The sequence below is a fragment of the Idiotropiscis lumnitzeri genome, chromosome 1, assembly GCF_059441095.1.
Source record: "Idiotropiscis lumnitzeri isolate Australia: NSW breed Sydney's pygmy pipehorse chromosome 1, RoL_Ilum_1.0, whole genome shotgun sequence".
NCBI classification, from domain to species: Eukaryota; Metazoa; Chordata; class Actinopteri; order Syngnathiformes; family Syngnathidae; genus Idiotropiscis; species Idiotropiscis lumnitzeri.
In genome coordinates this window covers 5,629,161-5,642,910 of record NC_142391.1, presented here as the reverse complement: position 1 = coordinate 5,642,910, position 13,750 = coordinate 5,629,161, and the positions used below count along the sequence as shown (strand labels likewise).

Here is a 13,750-nt window from a genome sequence, read left to right as displayed (position 1 = left end):
AAGTATTTGCATTATTTATTGATCGGTATAAGATCCATATTGCACACCATGCAGTAAATGCAACATGAAAAATTCCCTTTCAAAAAGAAATCAAATATCAGATGTTATTAATGGTTGGGTTGAAATATAATTTTATTACATTTTTAAACATTAAGATGGCCTTTGCAGAGGTCTACTGCTTGAAACTCTTTCTGAACAACGTCAAGCGTGTAAATTAAAAACATGTATTAAGTTATTGGTTGGGGATAAAAAGCCTCTAAAAATGCATTACACTCATTTGACCAAAGCCTTAAATAGTAAAAATGAAAATCATAAATAAAATAAACAGCAGTCCAACCTTTTGTAGCCATATTCTCTTCATCAATTCCTTATTGGAACCCCAAATGTTGGTGTGAACAAAAAAAAAAATATTCGACAAGTAGTCCACTGAGTCCTCACCTCCAGGTGTGTGCGTGAATGTGTGTGTGTGTGTGTGTGTGAGGTGGTGAGGCCTGTGAGGTATGGTGGCATACGTCAAGAGGTCGTTGTGTGTGTGTGATGCCTGAGAGAAAAAAAATACACAGGTGGCAGGAAGGAAAGGGTAACTCTGTAAGGAGGAGAGAAAGTCATTTCTTGGTGAAAGACAAAATTGTAAAATAGATGCATGCAAATGGCCCAAACTGAGGAGGTTGTATTGGTAGGAAGAAAGGTAGGATCTCTCCATGGATGAAAAAGACGAGGAGGAAAATGGAAGGGGAAATGATGGCGGAATGATAGGAAAGTGTGAAAAAGGCTTGTGAGGGTTTTCTTGGGGCGAGTTGGGGGTGGTAGGACTCAAAAACAAAATGGATGCTCAAGTGGGAGGAGGAAATGGTGGCGATGTCTACATGCATCGAGGACAAAAGCACAGAATAGATGCAAATGGCCTGTACGTAAAAAAAATTGGAGCAAACAGCCGGGAGGAAAGTTGTTTCCGTGAATGCAAATGACAAAAGAAAGTGATTGCTTTGGGCGGCGGGTTGAGGGAAAAGAACAAAAGTACAGAATCGATGCAAATGGCCTGAATTGAGGAGGAAGTCATGAGGTAAAGTCTTGGCAGGTCTGGTCCTCGATCGTGCCGCCGTCTTCTTTAGGCGTACATGGTCAACTGAAGCCACTGCAGGGGTGACATCGATTTGATTTGTACGAGTCATGCAGGTGCCACCGTGTCCAACAGTGCTCTTTCCATTTTTGTATTTTTTTTTATTTAATACAAATCAGAGTTGTAATATGTCGTGTGATGTTCTTACCTCCAGTACGCTGAGTCGGATCGTACCATCTCCATCCTGATCGAAGGCCTGAAACGCCCCTTAGAGGCACGATAAAAAACACAAGACGGTAAAAATGAAACCAGAAAACAGCAAATTTCAACAAACCGCAGGAGACTTACTGAACTCATGCGACCGACTTTTTTTAACGGCTTTCTGAGCTCATCTGAATTCCTGAACTGAGCTGACTGAAACTCATCCGACTTCTCGAAGGTGGCCGCTTGACTGAACAAGTCGGACTTTAAAAACATAACTGACCTCTTCCCAAACGTGTCCAACTTACAGAACATGGACGACTTCCTAAACACGGACGACGACTTTCCTGAACATGTCCGACTTCCTGAAACACCGTCGACTTCCTCTATGCATCCAATTCCTGGAATCATCCAACTTGCAGAACGCGGCTGACGTCTTGAACATAGACCGCTTCCTGAAACGCGATCGACTTCCTGAACGCGTCCAAATTTCTGAATTCATCCATCTTCAAGAACGCGTCTGTCGTCCTGAACTCATGGGACTTCCTAAACCGAGCCGATTTCTTCAACGCTGGCGACCTGCTAAATTTATTCGCCTTCTTGAACGACTTGACTGGCTTACTGAATATTTTCGATTTACAGAAGACAATACAATACAACTTTGTTTACAAAGCACATTACTGAACACACACGAGTTCCTACGCATGTCGGATTTAAAGAACATGGACCACTTTCTGAGCTCGTCCAACTTCCTGGACGCAGCTGACTTCTGAAATTCACCTGACTTTTTGAACAGGCGTGGGCAAACTATGGCCCGGGGGCCACATGTGGCCCATTAAACGTTTTAATCCGGCCCGCCAAGCTTGAAAAAAAATGAAATGAATAAACCTTGTTAATGTTTTATTTTCTAAATACTGTAGTGTGTCAAAGACATATATTTAGTTGCAATGCTTTTGTTCGCTTTCATTTAAAATTAAATGCATTTTTTTTTTAGGTGAGGTGTGGTTACCAAAACACTCCATCCATCTGCTCATGGTCTGGCCCCTCTGTCAAATTTTAGAACCCATCGTGGCCCGCCAATCAAAAAGTTTGCCCAACCCTGTTCTAGAACATGGTTGCTTGACTGACCATGGGCGACTTTCCGAACACAGCTGACTTCTTCCAGAACATGTCCGACATCCCGAACCTTTCAGACTACTGAACATGACTTCCTAAACATGTCAGACTAACAGAACGTGGACAACTTCCTGAAGACGCAGGACTTACTGAACATGGCCTCGAGGCGGACCAGGCAGCTGATGAAGCTGTCGAAGTCGATGTTCATGCTCTCGTTGGCGTAGCGCATGGTGATGATGTCGTACAGCTGGTTGTTGAGGCGGAAGCCTGAGCAGGACACAAGACACATGACTGCACAGTGACAAGAACAGTCAAAACAGGATGAGTTCATCAACGTCGGCACCAGTGAGGATGACGGCGACGACGGACGTGAAGGTGGTGAAGGCGGTGGGTCAAATACCTGCATCGTTGACGGCGTTCCTCATCTCATAGCTGTTGATGCTGCCGGACTGGTCGGGGTTGTAGTGCTTAAAGATTTCCTGGAAGAGAGCGAGTGAAAAAAGTGAGTGCGGGAGAAAATAGAAAAATGTTGAGGAGGTTTTTAACACTTCCTGACCTGCCATTGCTTGATTTTATTCCACAGATGGCGGAACTCTTGAAGGTTGAGGCGACTCGTTCCGTCCATCTGAGTCCATGTTGTTACGACACAACCTTTCTTAAAATATTAGGCGAATTGATATTCTGTAAATTGTCATGTCTCAACTCATAAGTATTGTGTGATACTCGCAAAATAAGTATTTTGTTGAGGTGTGCGTTTATATGTTTTGTCTCTTTCCATCAGAGTCAATTTGGAGTTATTGTTACATTTTCTATTTTATGTTCAGAAATTATAACAGTATGTGATTTTGTAAAGTGGACACTAGGTGGCAGCACTGACCTGCAGCGTCGCAGGGATGTCGCGGCGTCTTGCGGAAGTGAGGCTCGTAATCCAAATTAATGGAGAATAAACTTCAGGTGTCCTGCGTCGCTAATTAATGTGCGTCATTTCTCACATATCCAGGTCAGTTATTTCTTTTTACTATGATTACAATTTTTTATGAGCACATATGTATATTCAGCGATGTGTTACTTATCAGCTAAAAGTGCCGTAAGTGTATTTAAATAACACGGTATGTGACTACGTAATGGCGTTGAGGAAGTGTAACACAGCAATTTATTTTTATTTATTCGTTTCTTTTGGCTCCTGGGCATTTGCGGGTTGTTTCTTTGTGTGTAATAAGCGAAATTCATATGTGCGTTTGCTTAAAATAATGCAAATCAACAGAGTTATATAATTGCAGTCCAATGTTAAAATTAAAATGTAAATAAAGACAATCTAAGTGTTTGGAGAATGAGGAGCAGGTGTCTTGCCTCACTGATTATTATTATTATTATCATTATTTCTCACATATCCAAAAACAAAGGATTATTTGTATACCTGCCAGCGGAGACCTGGTCGGAATCCACTACGTTGGCATTAATATTAGTCATTCCTCACAACAGAGGAGAAAGAATATATAACTGACAACGAGTACTTTGTCTATCTTCATGTGGGTGCATCATTTGTGTTCAATACTTTGCCCAAATGTTTAAACTTTAAAGCGCCACAACACAGATTTGATAGACAGTTGCGACAGCCAATCAGATCACGAATTGGTTACAGTGAGCCTTCTCGCTGGCCTTACGCTGAAGGTGATGAACGCATTTTGTGATTGGATATTCACTCGTGAGGGGGCAACGCTATGCGTTATCATCTGAACTGGCAACCGTTCAAAAATCTCAAATATATTCTTGGTTTTTTAAACCACAATGGCCAAAGGAGGGAAAAGTGTAGATTTAATACAGTGTAGATACACTTGCGAGGCCATTATCAAGATGGACCTTTCAAGAGAAGCTAGGTCGTCCGACACTCACCCAGTACTTTGTAAGTGTCTTTCAATATATTATTTGTCCAGCCGGTATCATAAATGATAGTATTATGAGGGGGGATTTATTCAAGTAGGACTTCACTGAAGGCCGACATGTGAAATGCACGGCCCGCCACTGACTGTATTAATTATAATTAATACCAGTAGAGGCTCCTTAAGTCAGTGAACGAGATGTGGCCCTGGTGTCGGCCTGTTGCGCACTCGATACGAAGGATACATCCATCAGAGCTATCATGCTCCTGCAGCTCTCCAGGCTGAAGCCCTCTGTGCTCAAGCTCTTATCTGTAGCACATCATGAAGACCACCATCATCGTCATCACCATCATTATCAGTCATCATGAGCTCTTGCCACTCTGAAGTACGCGTGACGTCACGGTGAAAAGAATGAACGCAAAATATGTACTCACATTTGGCAATGACTCTGTTGAGAACCTTTCTTAGCTCGTTGGCCGTGATCTCCATGTCCTGCAAGAGGGTTAGTCACCTCTGTGATTTTATTACAGACGTGAAGACTCAGCTTGTTACCTTTTTTTAGCGCGGTTTGGCTGAAAGTAATAAGGTACAAAGATCTCATTTGAATATTTATTTTCCTACTGACGTTTTTTTTTTTTTTGTGTCCTATCTACTTTTTTTTAAAATAGGCTTGTTACTTTTTTCAACCTTCGCGATAAACGGCATGACGATGTAGATGGAGAGTTGTAAAGTCAACTGCTGTTGAGATTTTTATCGAGATCGTGGGGGGTGAAAAAAGACCAGCTAAGTAATTTGTCCAATGTAAAAATATGGCTTGAGCGCCCTCTTGTGGTATATTGGTGTGAAGCAACTATGTTGGAATGAGGGGAGGAGCTTCATTGTGTCAAGTCATAGCCTTGTCTTTTTGCAAAAATGCTTGGCCACCATCTTGTGGTATCTGTAGTCAATTATAAACTTTTTGGAAGATGAGTGTTAATTACCTTCAGATTCTAGCGTATCTCGACTATTCCTTAAAGGAAGAGTTTCAAGATAAAAAATATGTATATATCAACCGTTGGACAGTTGTAAAATGCTCTGTGAAAAACATTGCCTTCTTCGACACCATCTTGTACGAAAATAAAAATCAGAAACAGAATGTTTCACTTGGTAGCTCGTGCTTCAGGTGCTTTGCTTAAACTACGATGGAATATCCACAACCCGAAAAAAAAATCTCTCGTTTGCTCGTTTAAAATCCCCCGAAATACAGATTGTGAATATTTTGCCACCTCTGATAGTTTGTTTGTACTCACATCGCCGGCAATCTCTTGAAAAATGGTCCGGAACTGCTGGTCCTCCTCGCTCTCCTCCTCTGCTGAGGCTGGCGCTGGCTGGTGATGTGGAGGTGGAGGTTGAGGTCAGGGACGCCCGGACCACCGTGGTGACAAACGTCCACGATGGAGTCGGTCACAATTTTCAGTAATGTACAAGTAGTAGATTTAAAAAGGCTAATGTATTTTTTAAATGTATTATTATATATAATTATATGCCACTACAAAATAATTGCGCAATACTAAACACATGACTGCCTCCCTGACAATGTCAATCAAAAGTGAGCATTACTTTTAGTAAAGATGCAAATTGGTCGTAAAAGTGCAAATGACGCGACTCACCACAGGATGGTCCGCCTCGATCCTGTTCTCTATCTCCCTGAGAGAAGACCAACAAAACACAGTCAGGACGGTTACTGACAACAACAACAACAATTTATCATCGCGTGCGGTCCATCGTGCCAATCAGCTCACTCGCTGTACGCCGTGTGCTAAGAAAAATATTTGAGCCGTACCGCTATTATAATTAGGGATGGGTGTTTGACGTCATACATTTTCATTGGGCAATTAACAATCAAGGGATTTCTGGGAATGATGAACTTCCCATAACAGACACAGACCCGATTAATCGATAATTCCTGACGATCTATTCATCCATTACCATGCCCATCCCTAGTTATAATCATCAATTATAGCATGTAGCATGTGTGAGTATCCCAGTTGGAGAATGTCGATGGCAGACTCCTGTGCAGGCTCCCACAGTCCGTCAGGCTGACGTTTGGTACTCCCGGCCAGCTTGGATGGTGGATTTGGGACCAGTGACGATCGGCGGTGGCTCGTTGAAGACATTTTTGAACGTTTACCGCAGATCGCCCCAGCCGGGATTGGCTTGTCCTAAAAAAGATTCCATAACAGCCTCGAACTGGGGCCGCTTTCTTCCAGCTCTACAAATCAAATCTCCGTTAAAATGGTTCGTTCTTGGCGGTGCACCTCAAAAACCCACCGCCACCACCACCCCACAAACCCACAAGCGCACTTTTGTGTTCGAAACGCCAACATGTCTAGCCGCGCCCCCCCCCCACCAAAAGGAACCCGTAAACCAGCGTCCACTCACTCTGACGTGTTCCTCTTTTCCGAGAAGACACGCAGGATGAACTCGCCCTCCTGGTGGGGCTCGTAAGTGGACGGCACGATGACGTACTCTCCGGGGCTTAACCGGAAGCGCTGGGTGACCTCGCGCAAGTTGATGTATGACTTGCAGCGTGCCCTGGATGAACTGACCACGAAGAAGTCCTTAGGCATGTGTTGCTTGTTGCCGTGCATCTGGAAGAGGACGCAGAACATTCTGGTGGGAACGCTTCTGATTCTGATTCTGACTCAGGAGAAAGATTCGCCTCAGCGCTCGGATCTTGGGTGGGGACGGACTTACCTCCTTTGGCACCTGTGGACAGACAGAGAAGATGGTTAACAATCAGGACCTGGCCTCCTCTTGGTTGGAAATGGGCGCTCCTGAAGTTCTTAGGCAGTAGTTCTGAAAGTGTGGTACCTCTCTTGCTACGTGAAGTCACTGAAGTAAATGTTAAAACTGTGCTGAATGTTTGAGCGGCTTAAAATATTTTTCTTTAAATCCTGCATAGCTGGTGGCTAGTGCCTCACGTTGCGAGGTGGAAAGCCGGTGGTTTATATTCCAGCCATTGCAGTCTTTAAGCAGATCTAGGCAAGAACTTGTTCTTTAGCGCTTTTACTCATTTCATTAACTCGGCTTTTTATTTTTTTGGTGATACTGGGTGCAAAAGATTCTCTGCTAGTCTCAATCCTAACCTAGAACCTCAGCGTTCCAGACCACAGGAACCACCTGATCTGTCGTTTACCTGCTACCGCTCAATTACCCAACGCCGAAGCCGGCTTACGAACCTCGTAGATGGCAAAGCCAATGGTGAACAGGTTGGCGCCCATCCTGCGCTCTTTCCGTCTGTTCTTCTGCATCAGAGCCACCACGAAGGTGCAGCCAACCTCGTTGTCCTCCGGGTCGTCATCCTCCTCCAGCAAGCGAAGGCGGTACTGAGGGTTGGTCCAGAAGGTATCTGCGGGGATCGAAACAAGAAAAAAAAACGTTGCTGGTGTGGTTCAAAGACATCGGACTCTGTTTTCGTGACTGCCTTAAAGCCTTTGCGGCATTTGACACATCTCTGTGTGAAAGTCGGTTAGACCCGATGTTGGTCATTTTGCAAATAATTGCAGGCCGGCAGATCTACGAGACGGAGTGCAGCGCCACTGTGGGAGTGGTTAAAGTCAAGTTCAGTCATAGCCAACCGGTGTGTCTCCTTTCATTCCGTTTGAAATGTCACGTGCTAGTCATGCGCTTGAGCAGTGGTACCCAACCACTGGTCCACGGGCCATTTGGAACGGGCCGCAGAGATAGCGGCGCATATACCGGTGCAAACGGCACCACTATGTGTTAGCATGACGAGGGCGTTCAGAGAAAATAGGAGACGATGGGGACAACAGATCTTTGGAGCTTGTGAATGATTGTCACAAGGCAGTCACAAGAAGGAGTCATGCAATATGACTTTTGATGAAACGCCTCAGCGCTATAATTCCTTGCATCTAAGTGATATCAACACGCAGTGACAACTGGTGCTGGCTTCTCCCAGAGAAGCTTTGCAGGTGTGCTCTCCCAAGTTTTAAAGGCGATGCTACACAGGATTTGCAATTTAATGTCTGCTACTTGGGATCTTAGTAAAGCAGGCTTATTGCTCCTTTAGCCTGTCCTAAGTTTGTCTGTGGCATCATCCCGGTTGGACATGCCGTTGAGTGCCTCGGGATTTCGTCTCGGCAACGATGTGTCTTACCGGGGTAGTTTCTGCAGCCTCCGGCCGAGCAGCCTCGCACCCAGCGGCCCTCATTCACAGAGACGGTCCACTTGTGAATCTTGTCATCCTCAAGGGCGTCAGGAGTGAGGTTGCAGATCTCGATCTTTGTGTAATTCTTCTTGAAGTCCTCAAAAGACATCCTGCAGAGGGGCAATAATAGTGAATCAGTGACTGATGGATGAACCAAATAGTAAATATGCAAAACATCAGTTGTGGAAAAAAATTTAAAAATATATATTTTTTTTTTGAAAAATTAGTAAAAGAAAATGCATTGATGTTAGCTACAAACAAAATAAACCCTTTTAACGACAATAGGAACTTTTCTCTAAAAGTACATTTTGTTCTTGGAAAAAAGAATCTCTTTCCGAAAAGGTTTTCCCTTGGAACGCTCGAATAAAAAAAAAAAAAAAAGTATTTTTGGTTTTTATTTTTTATGGTGGAAATAAAAAAGATTTTTTGAAATACGTTTTTAAAGTAATTTTCAAGAAAATAATTAATTTTTAATTTTAAAAAAATATATTTCAATTTCGAGTTAACCATATTTGTGTCTCAAAAAGTACAATTTGCTCTGGAAAAATAGAGAATTTTCAATGAGAATAGACATGCTCACCTTGAAGAGAAAACATTATTTCCTTAAAAATAATAATTTCTAAAGATAAATTCTACCTGACAAGAATTATTTTTAATATATTTTTTTCAAACAGCGTGTTGAAAAATAAAAAAAAATCAGACTTAATTTTTACCACCTTACCTTTTTCTTGAAAATATAAGTCACATTTCACAAATATATTTTATCAAGAAAATCCAACTTCCTCTCAACGGGAGTAAAATGTCCACAAAAACATTTGGTCTTGTCTTTAGCCACATTACCAGAACTCTCCATCCTCTGCGCTCTGGTGTTGTAGCTTCTCCTTCTCTGCCTTGGGTAGCGTCGCCCACTCCTTCGAGCTAAAAAGGAACAGACCAAACTGTAAAAGTAGCCAATGTTCCACACTCTGGACTGGAACTTCTCTGGTCGGGACCCTGACTTATCGCTCCAGGATCCATTCCACTCCACCTGGCCCCAAGGGTTCCTGAGACGGACCAGGCGCACTTTGGTCTCTCTGTGCTGTGAGGGCCGACACTGCCAAAGACAAAACAAATCAGAAATTCTCCTAATCAAATATTTCCTCCCGATGCTGCCACTCTTTTACCTCCTCTACCGCTGTCACGGAGTAAGCGTGCCCCTTCACCAAACCCGTGGCGGTCCGGGTCTCGAAGCGAGCAGGGACCAGTGACTGGGGATGCAAACATAGCCATGCGTGTCTTATTTTTGTTTGCACCAAAAACTGCCGTTGCATCAAAGTCAATTCTAAAAAAATTAAAAAAAAATATTCAAGCCATTTTCTGCGCTTTGAATTGGTTATCAATATGTAAAAATACCAGAAAAATGAGGAAAGACCAGTTCTGATATGTGGAAAAAATGGGAAATTTCATTGGACATACAATGTTTCTGCCCGACACCAATAAATCAATTAATTTACCATTTGATTTATCAAAACTGAGACAAATTGCACTTTACTTAAAAAACGACATTAAAAAGTCCAAAATGGCGACCAGCTTCATCACTCCAGTCTGCCCAAATCCAATTTCCAACCCAATCTGCTAAAATAAACCCAATCTTGGGTAAAAGTAACCCAAACTGCCCGAAGTCCGCCGCCACTCAGCGAGTGGACAAAAACAACTCAGCTATTTCTAGCGTAAACAAACAAAGCGTGAACAAAAAAAAAAAATCTCGCCACAATGCGCCAAACTCACATCAATGGAGCAGCCCATGAGGGAGCCTCTTTCCAGAGCCTTCTTCATGATCTTGTAGAGATCTTTGGGGGCCTCCTTCATCTCGTAGAACTCGGTCACCCCGCCCGTGAAGTCCTCCATGGCCTCGGTGGTGTTGCCGCCCTTCAGGGCTTCGTAGGAGCCGTGCAGTCTGAACACAGTAATGAAGAAAAATTGTTGGAGGAGCAAATTTGAGAATCAATACACGTTAATCACAGGGATCTGAAGCAAGGGTTTACTACAAAATATAACGGAGAGGTTGCAGCGATCGAATATTGAGAGAGAGATGACTTTATAGTCTTGAGCGTTTCAAATGAATTAGGCGCCTCACTTAGCGTAGGCCTTTTCCAGCAGGGCACTCCAGAACTCGTTTCTCTCCGCCGACTTTGTGAACACCAGCTGGTTGTTGAAGGTGGGGATGCGGTCGTCAATGACCACGTCCACCCAGTCGCCATACCGCCAGAACTGTGGGAGAGGACGAAGACCGAGATCGGCAGGAGTAGTCAGGTCAGATTGATCGTTTTGAAGCGGAGACCCGATGAAGAACGACCTCAGGCCTCAGGAGCTCTTTGGCCCACCTGGAAATGGAAGATTCCAGCATAGTCCTCCGTCAAACTCTGGTCTGGAGGAACCACCCGGTAGAGCAGCTTTTCGTTGAGTGTGAGGCAGGCGATGGCGGCCAACAGCCAGCAGTCACCTGCGCACAGAACAACACACGAGTGTTGGGAGGTCAGAGCCAGCGAGGCCTGAACACCATCAGAAGCAGTTGAACTCACCGAGATCTCCTTGGCAGATGTCAGTTCGACTGGCCCCGCCCACAATGAACTGTGGGTTCTCGCTGATTTCCTGCACAAAGCACAACAGACAAAGACTTTCAGCCTTCTTAAAAATTTGAAACACCTTTGAACTTTAGCAACAGCAATAAATTATCATTAGATTACAACGAGCAAGCGAGACCACCCGCAAGCACGATGGGGCCCCCCCGCTTTATACGTCAATATACATTTTTAAATTATACCAGATTATATCGGTTTTGGTTTAAAAGATGCGAGTGCATCAAATGGAATCGTCCCATTTCAAAATTTATCGAGATGCGTATCAAATCGTCTTTTACTGAAGAGATACAGTATACATGTGAAGGAAATGCCACATTTACAGGACAGGCAAGTTTATTCATAGATGTTAAATGACAACAAGAAACTCATTGCATCATCCTGATCTCATCGCAATCCCATCGCAATCCCATCGATTCAAATCGAATCCTTTGAAGCTAAATTTAGCCTGGGTTGTTAGTGGAAGTCAGCAGAGTCTTTCCTCACTATTATAACATGACCGCACGATAGTATGACTGTGTCTTACTAGTTACACTTTTGGTCAACTAGTATGCAATCAAACCATATTAGTAAACGACTGTTCGGAACTTGTCGCACTAGTAGGTTAGTAGTGGAAAAAAGGATACTAGTAAAAATGAAATTGTCCTTCCAGTGCGCTGAATGGGCAAGGATGTCCAGTAAATGCTCAAATGATTGACCTCTGACCCAATTTCTTCAACTGGCCACATAAAATAAAAATCTCAAATTTTATGGTATCAGTGGAATAAAAATATGGTTGTTTTACTTGCTTGACATTTGTTGGAGAAAGCCAAAGTAATTTCCGTACTTTGCAAAGCCAAGTTCAAATAGTTTATAACTTTGGTGTTATCCAGGGGAGGTAGAATTTTGGGAGGGGGTGGGATTAAGGATATTTTAGGAGGTCCGCGGAACATTTTAATTTTTTTTTATGCTGATAAAAATCTTTTATGGTCCCTAACGTGAAAAACAATTCCCCTGAAAAAAAAAAAAATAATCGGAAAATACCCAAAATTCAATTCTCTGTTCTGGCAACTGTGGTGTCCAAGCATATTTCAGATTGTGCCTGTGCCTCTTCTGTTTCTGAATATAAGCAAGATGCCTCTGAAGCTGAGTAAGTTTTGATCGTTTTGTTCGACACATGTATTTTACAGAAGAATTATATTGAAGGATCAACGAAAGCTATTCATACTGTCTTTGAATCGAGCTATACTTTCCATTTGCTGATTTTTAAATGAATTCCAAGATTTTGCTCAAGTAAACATCCGTCGCAAGCTTATTGTAGTACAAAAAGGTGATTAATTGCAATTAATTACGGAAAATTGTTTGATTAATTTGTTTCAAATTTTACTTGGGACATTTTCTCCAGTACCCGTGCCACTTTCGGCCTACTGGTACAGAATTAAACATTACTCGTAAACAACTCGACTACTCTTGCAACAATGTTGCCCAATTATAGGCATGTGTCACACGCACTACAAGTTTTGTTTGGTTTTAAATTTGTAGTTGTCCGACAAGGACACCAAAATTGTCCTGGTGCTCTGGTGGAAAATCATACAAACCCCCCCCCCCCAAAAAAAAAAAAATCAACTTACCAGTCAGACAGCATCTTTCTACCAATGTTGATGAGCATGCTAGCACATGACCCTCAAGCTGAACGTGAAGAATTTGGAATACTGTAAATGATCAAACTGCTCTCCATAGCTCCCCGCCCTTCCCACTTCACACACACGTGATTAATCCCCCCCCCTTGCCTGTCAATCTTCCATCCATCCTCTCTCCCTCCTACCTTGGGCCTCTTCCAAACGATGTTCTTGACCTTGTTGGACTTGTGTCCGAGCTCTTTGAAGCCCAGCGACTCGATGCTGGCCGGGAAGGAGTCGTCGTCAAAGAGGGTCCCGCGCTGGACGTACTCCCGCCGCAGGGCACCAAAGTCCTGTCCGTTGAAGCGCAGCGGCTTGTTGAGGGTGCCCTCGCCGTCACGCCGCTCTCGTTCCCGGATGAGCCGGTCGCAGAAAAAGCCAGACGGTGTGTAGGGCATCTTGTCCCTCTTCGCTCACCTATGGTGTGTGTGAACGCGTGTGTGTGTTTTTTCTCGGTTTTTTTTATACCAATGTTGCCACTTGGATTAAAGTCGCCAAGCTGGATGCGCTGGCATAAATCCAAAGGACAAGTGCCTGATTGGCCCCCCGTGGCGGTGACGAAGCCTCCCCCTGTGAACGCTCAGAAAAAGTAAAATCAGCCAACATACATGCACAGAATGGCACATAACACACACATACATTGTGCGTGTGTGTGTGTGGTGACCATTGGGTCGACACACAATGGCGCGTTGGTCATTGTTGGGTGACACAAAGGGCAGCGGGCCACGCCGGAGGCCATCCAAAGCATGGCCGCTGGATGCCCTGCCTCAGCAGAAGGCATTCAAGCGCCTCTCAATGGAGCTCAGCGTCGAGCGGTCTCAGCAAGAACACTTTTTTGGAACAAGCCAATCCTCCACTGCTGCGACGGATTTCTTCCAAAGGGACAAAAACTGGGAAAGGGTCCCAAACAAATGAGACGTGGCAGTGGGGGGGGGCGGATCCATGGGAAACTCGCAACCATGACATGTCATTTGTTTTAAACACATTTTAAGCAGTCCTCTAGTCTT

At 43.8% G+C, this 13,750-nt stretch overlaps 1 protein-coding gene across 2 annotated transcripts; it reads right to left on the bottom strand.

Moving 5' to 3' along the window:
* Positions 1-114: 114 nt before the first annotated feature.
* capn3a (calpain 3a, (p94)) lies at positions 115-13,305 on the bottom strand. Of its 2 annotated transcripts, XM_088312940.1 has the most exons (22): positions 12,890-13,305; positions 11,029-11,098; positions 10,831-10,949; positions 10,584-10,717; positions 10,235-10,403; positions 9,631-9,714; positions 9,466-9,560; positions 9,308-9,385; positions 8,417-8,577; positions 7,479-7,648; positions 6,994-7,005; positions 6,679-6,887; positions 6,428-6,508; positions 5,907-5,943; positions 5,547-5,624; positions 4,692-4,749; positions 4,493-4,566; positions 2,934-3,002; positions 2,778-2,856; positions 2,528-2,644; positions 1,269-1,327; positions 115-1,135 (listed from the first exon to the last, which is right to left on the bottom strand). In XM_088312940.1, the coding sequence occupies exons 1-22, from the start codon at positions 13,139-13,141 to the stop codon at positions 1,109-1,111; spliced, it is 2,232 nt and encodes a 743-aa protein (XP_088169066.1). In that variant the 5' UTR covers positions 13,142-13,305; the 3' UTR covers positions 115-1,108. The 2 variants fall into 2 exon arrangements, with proteins under 2 accessions (XP_088169066.1, XP_088169057.1); XM_088312931.1 differs by lacking the exon at positions 6,428-6,508 and having other exon boundaries at positions 4,502-4,566.
* Positions 13,306-13,750: the final 445 nt, after the last annotated feature.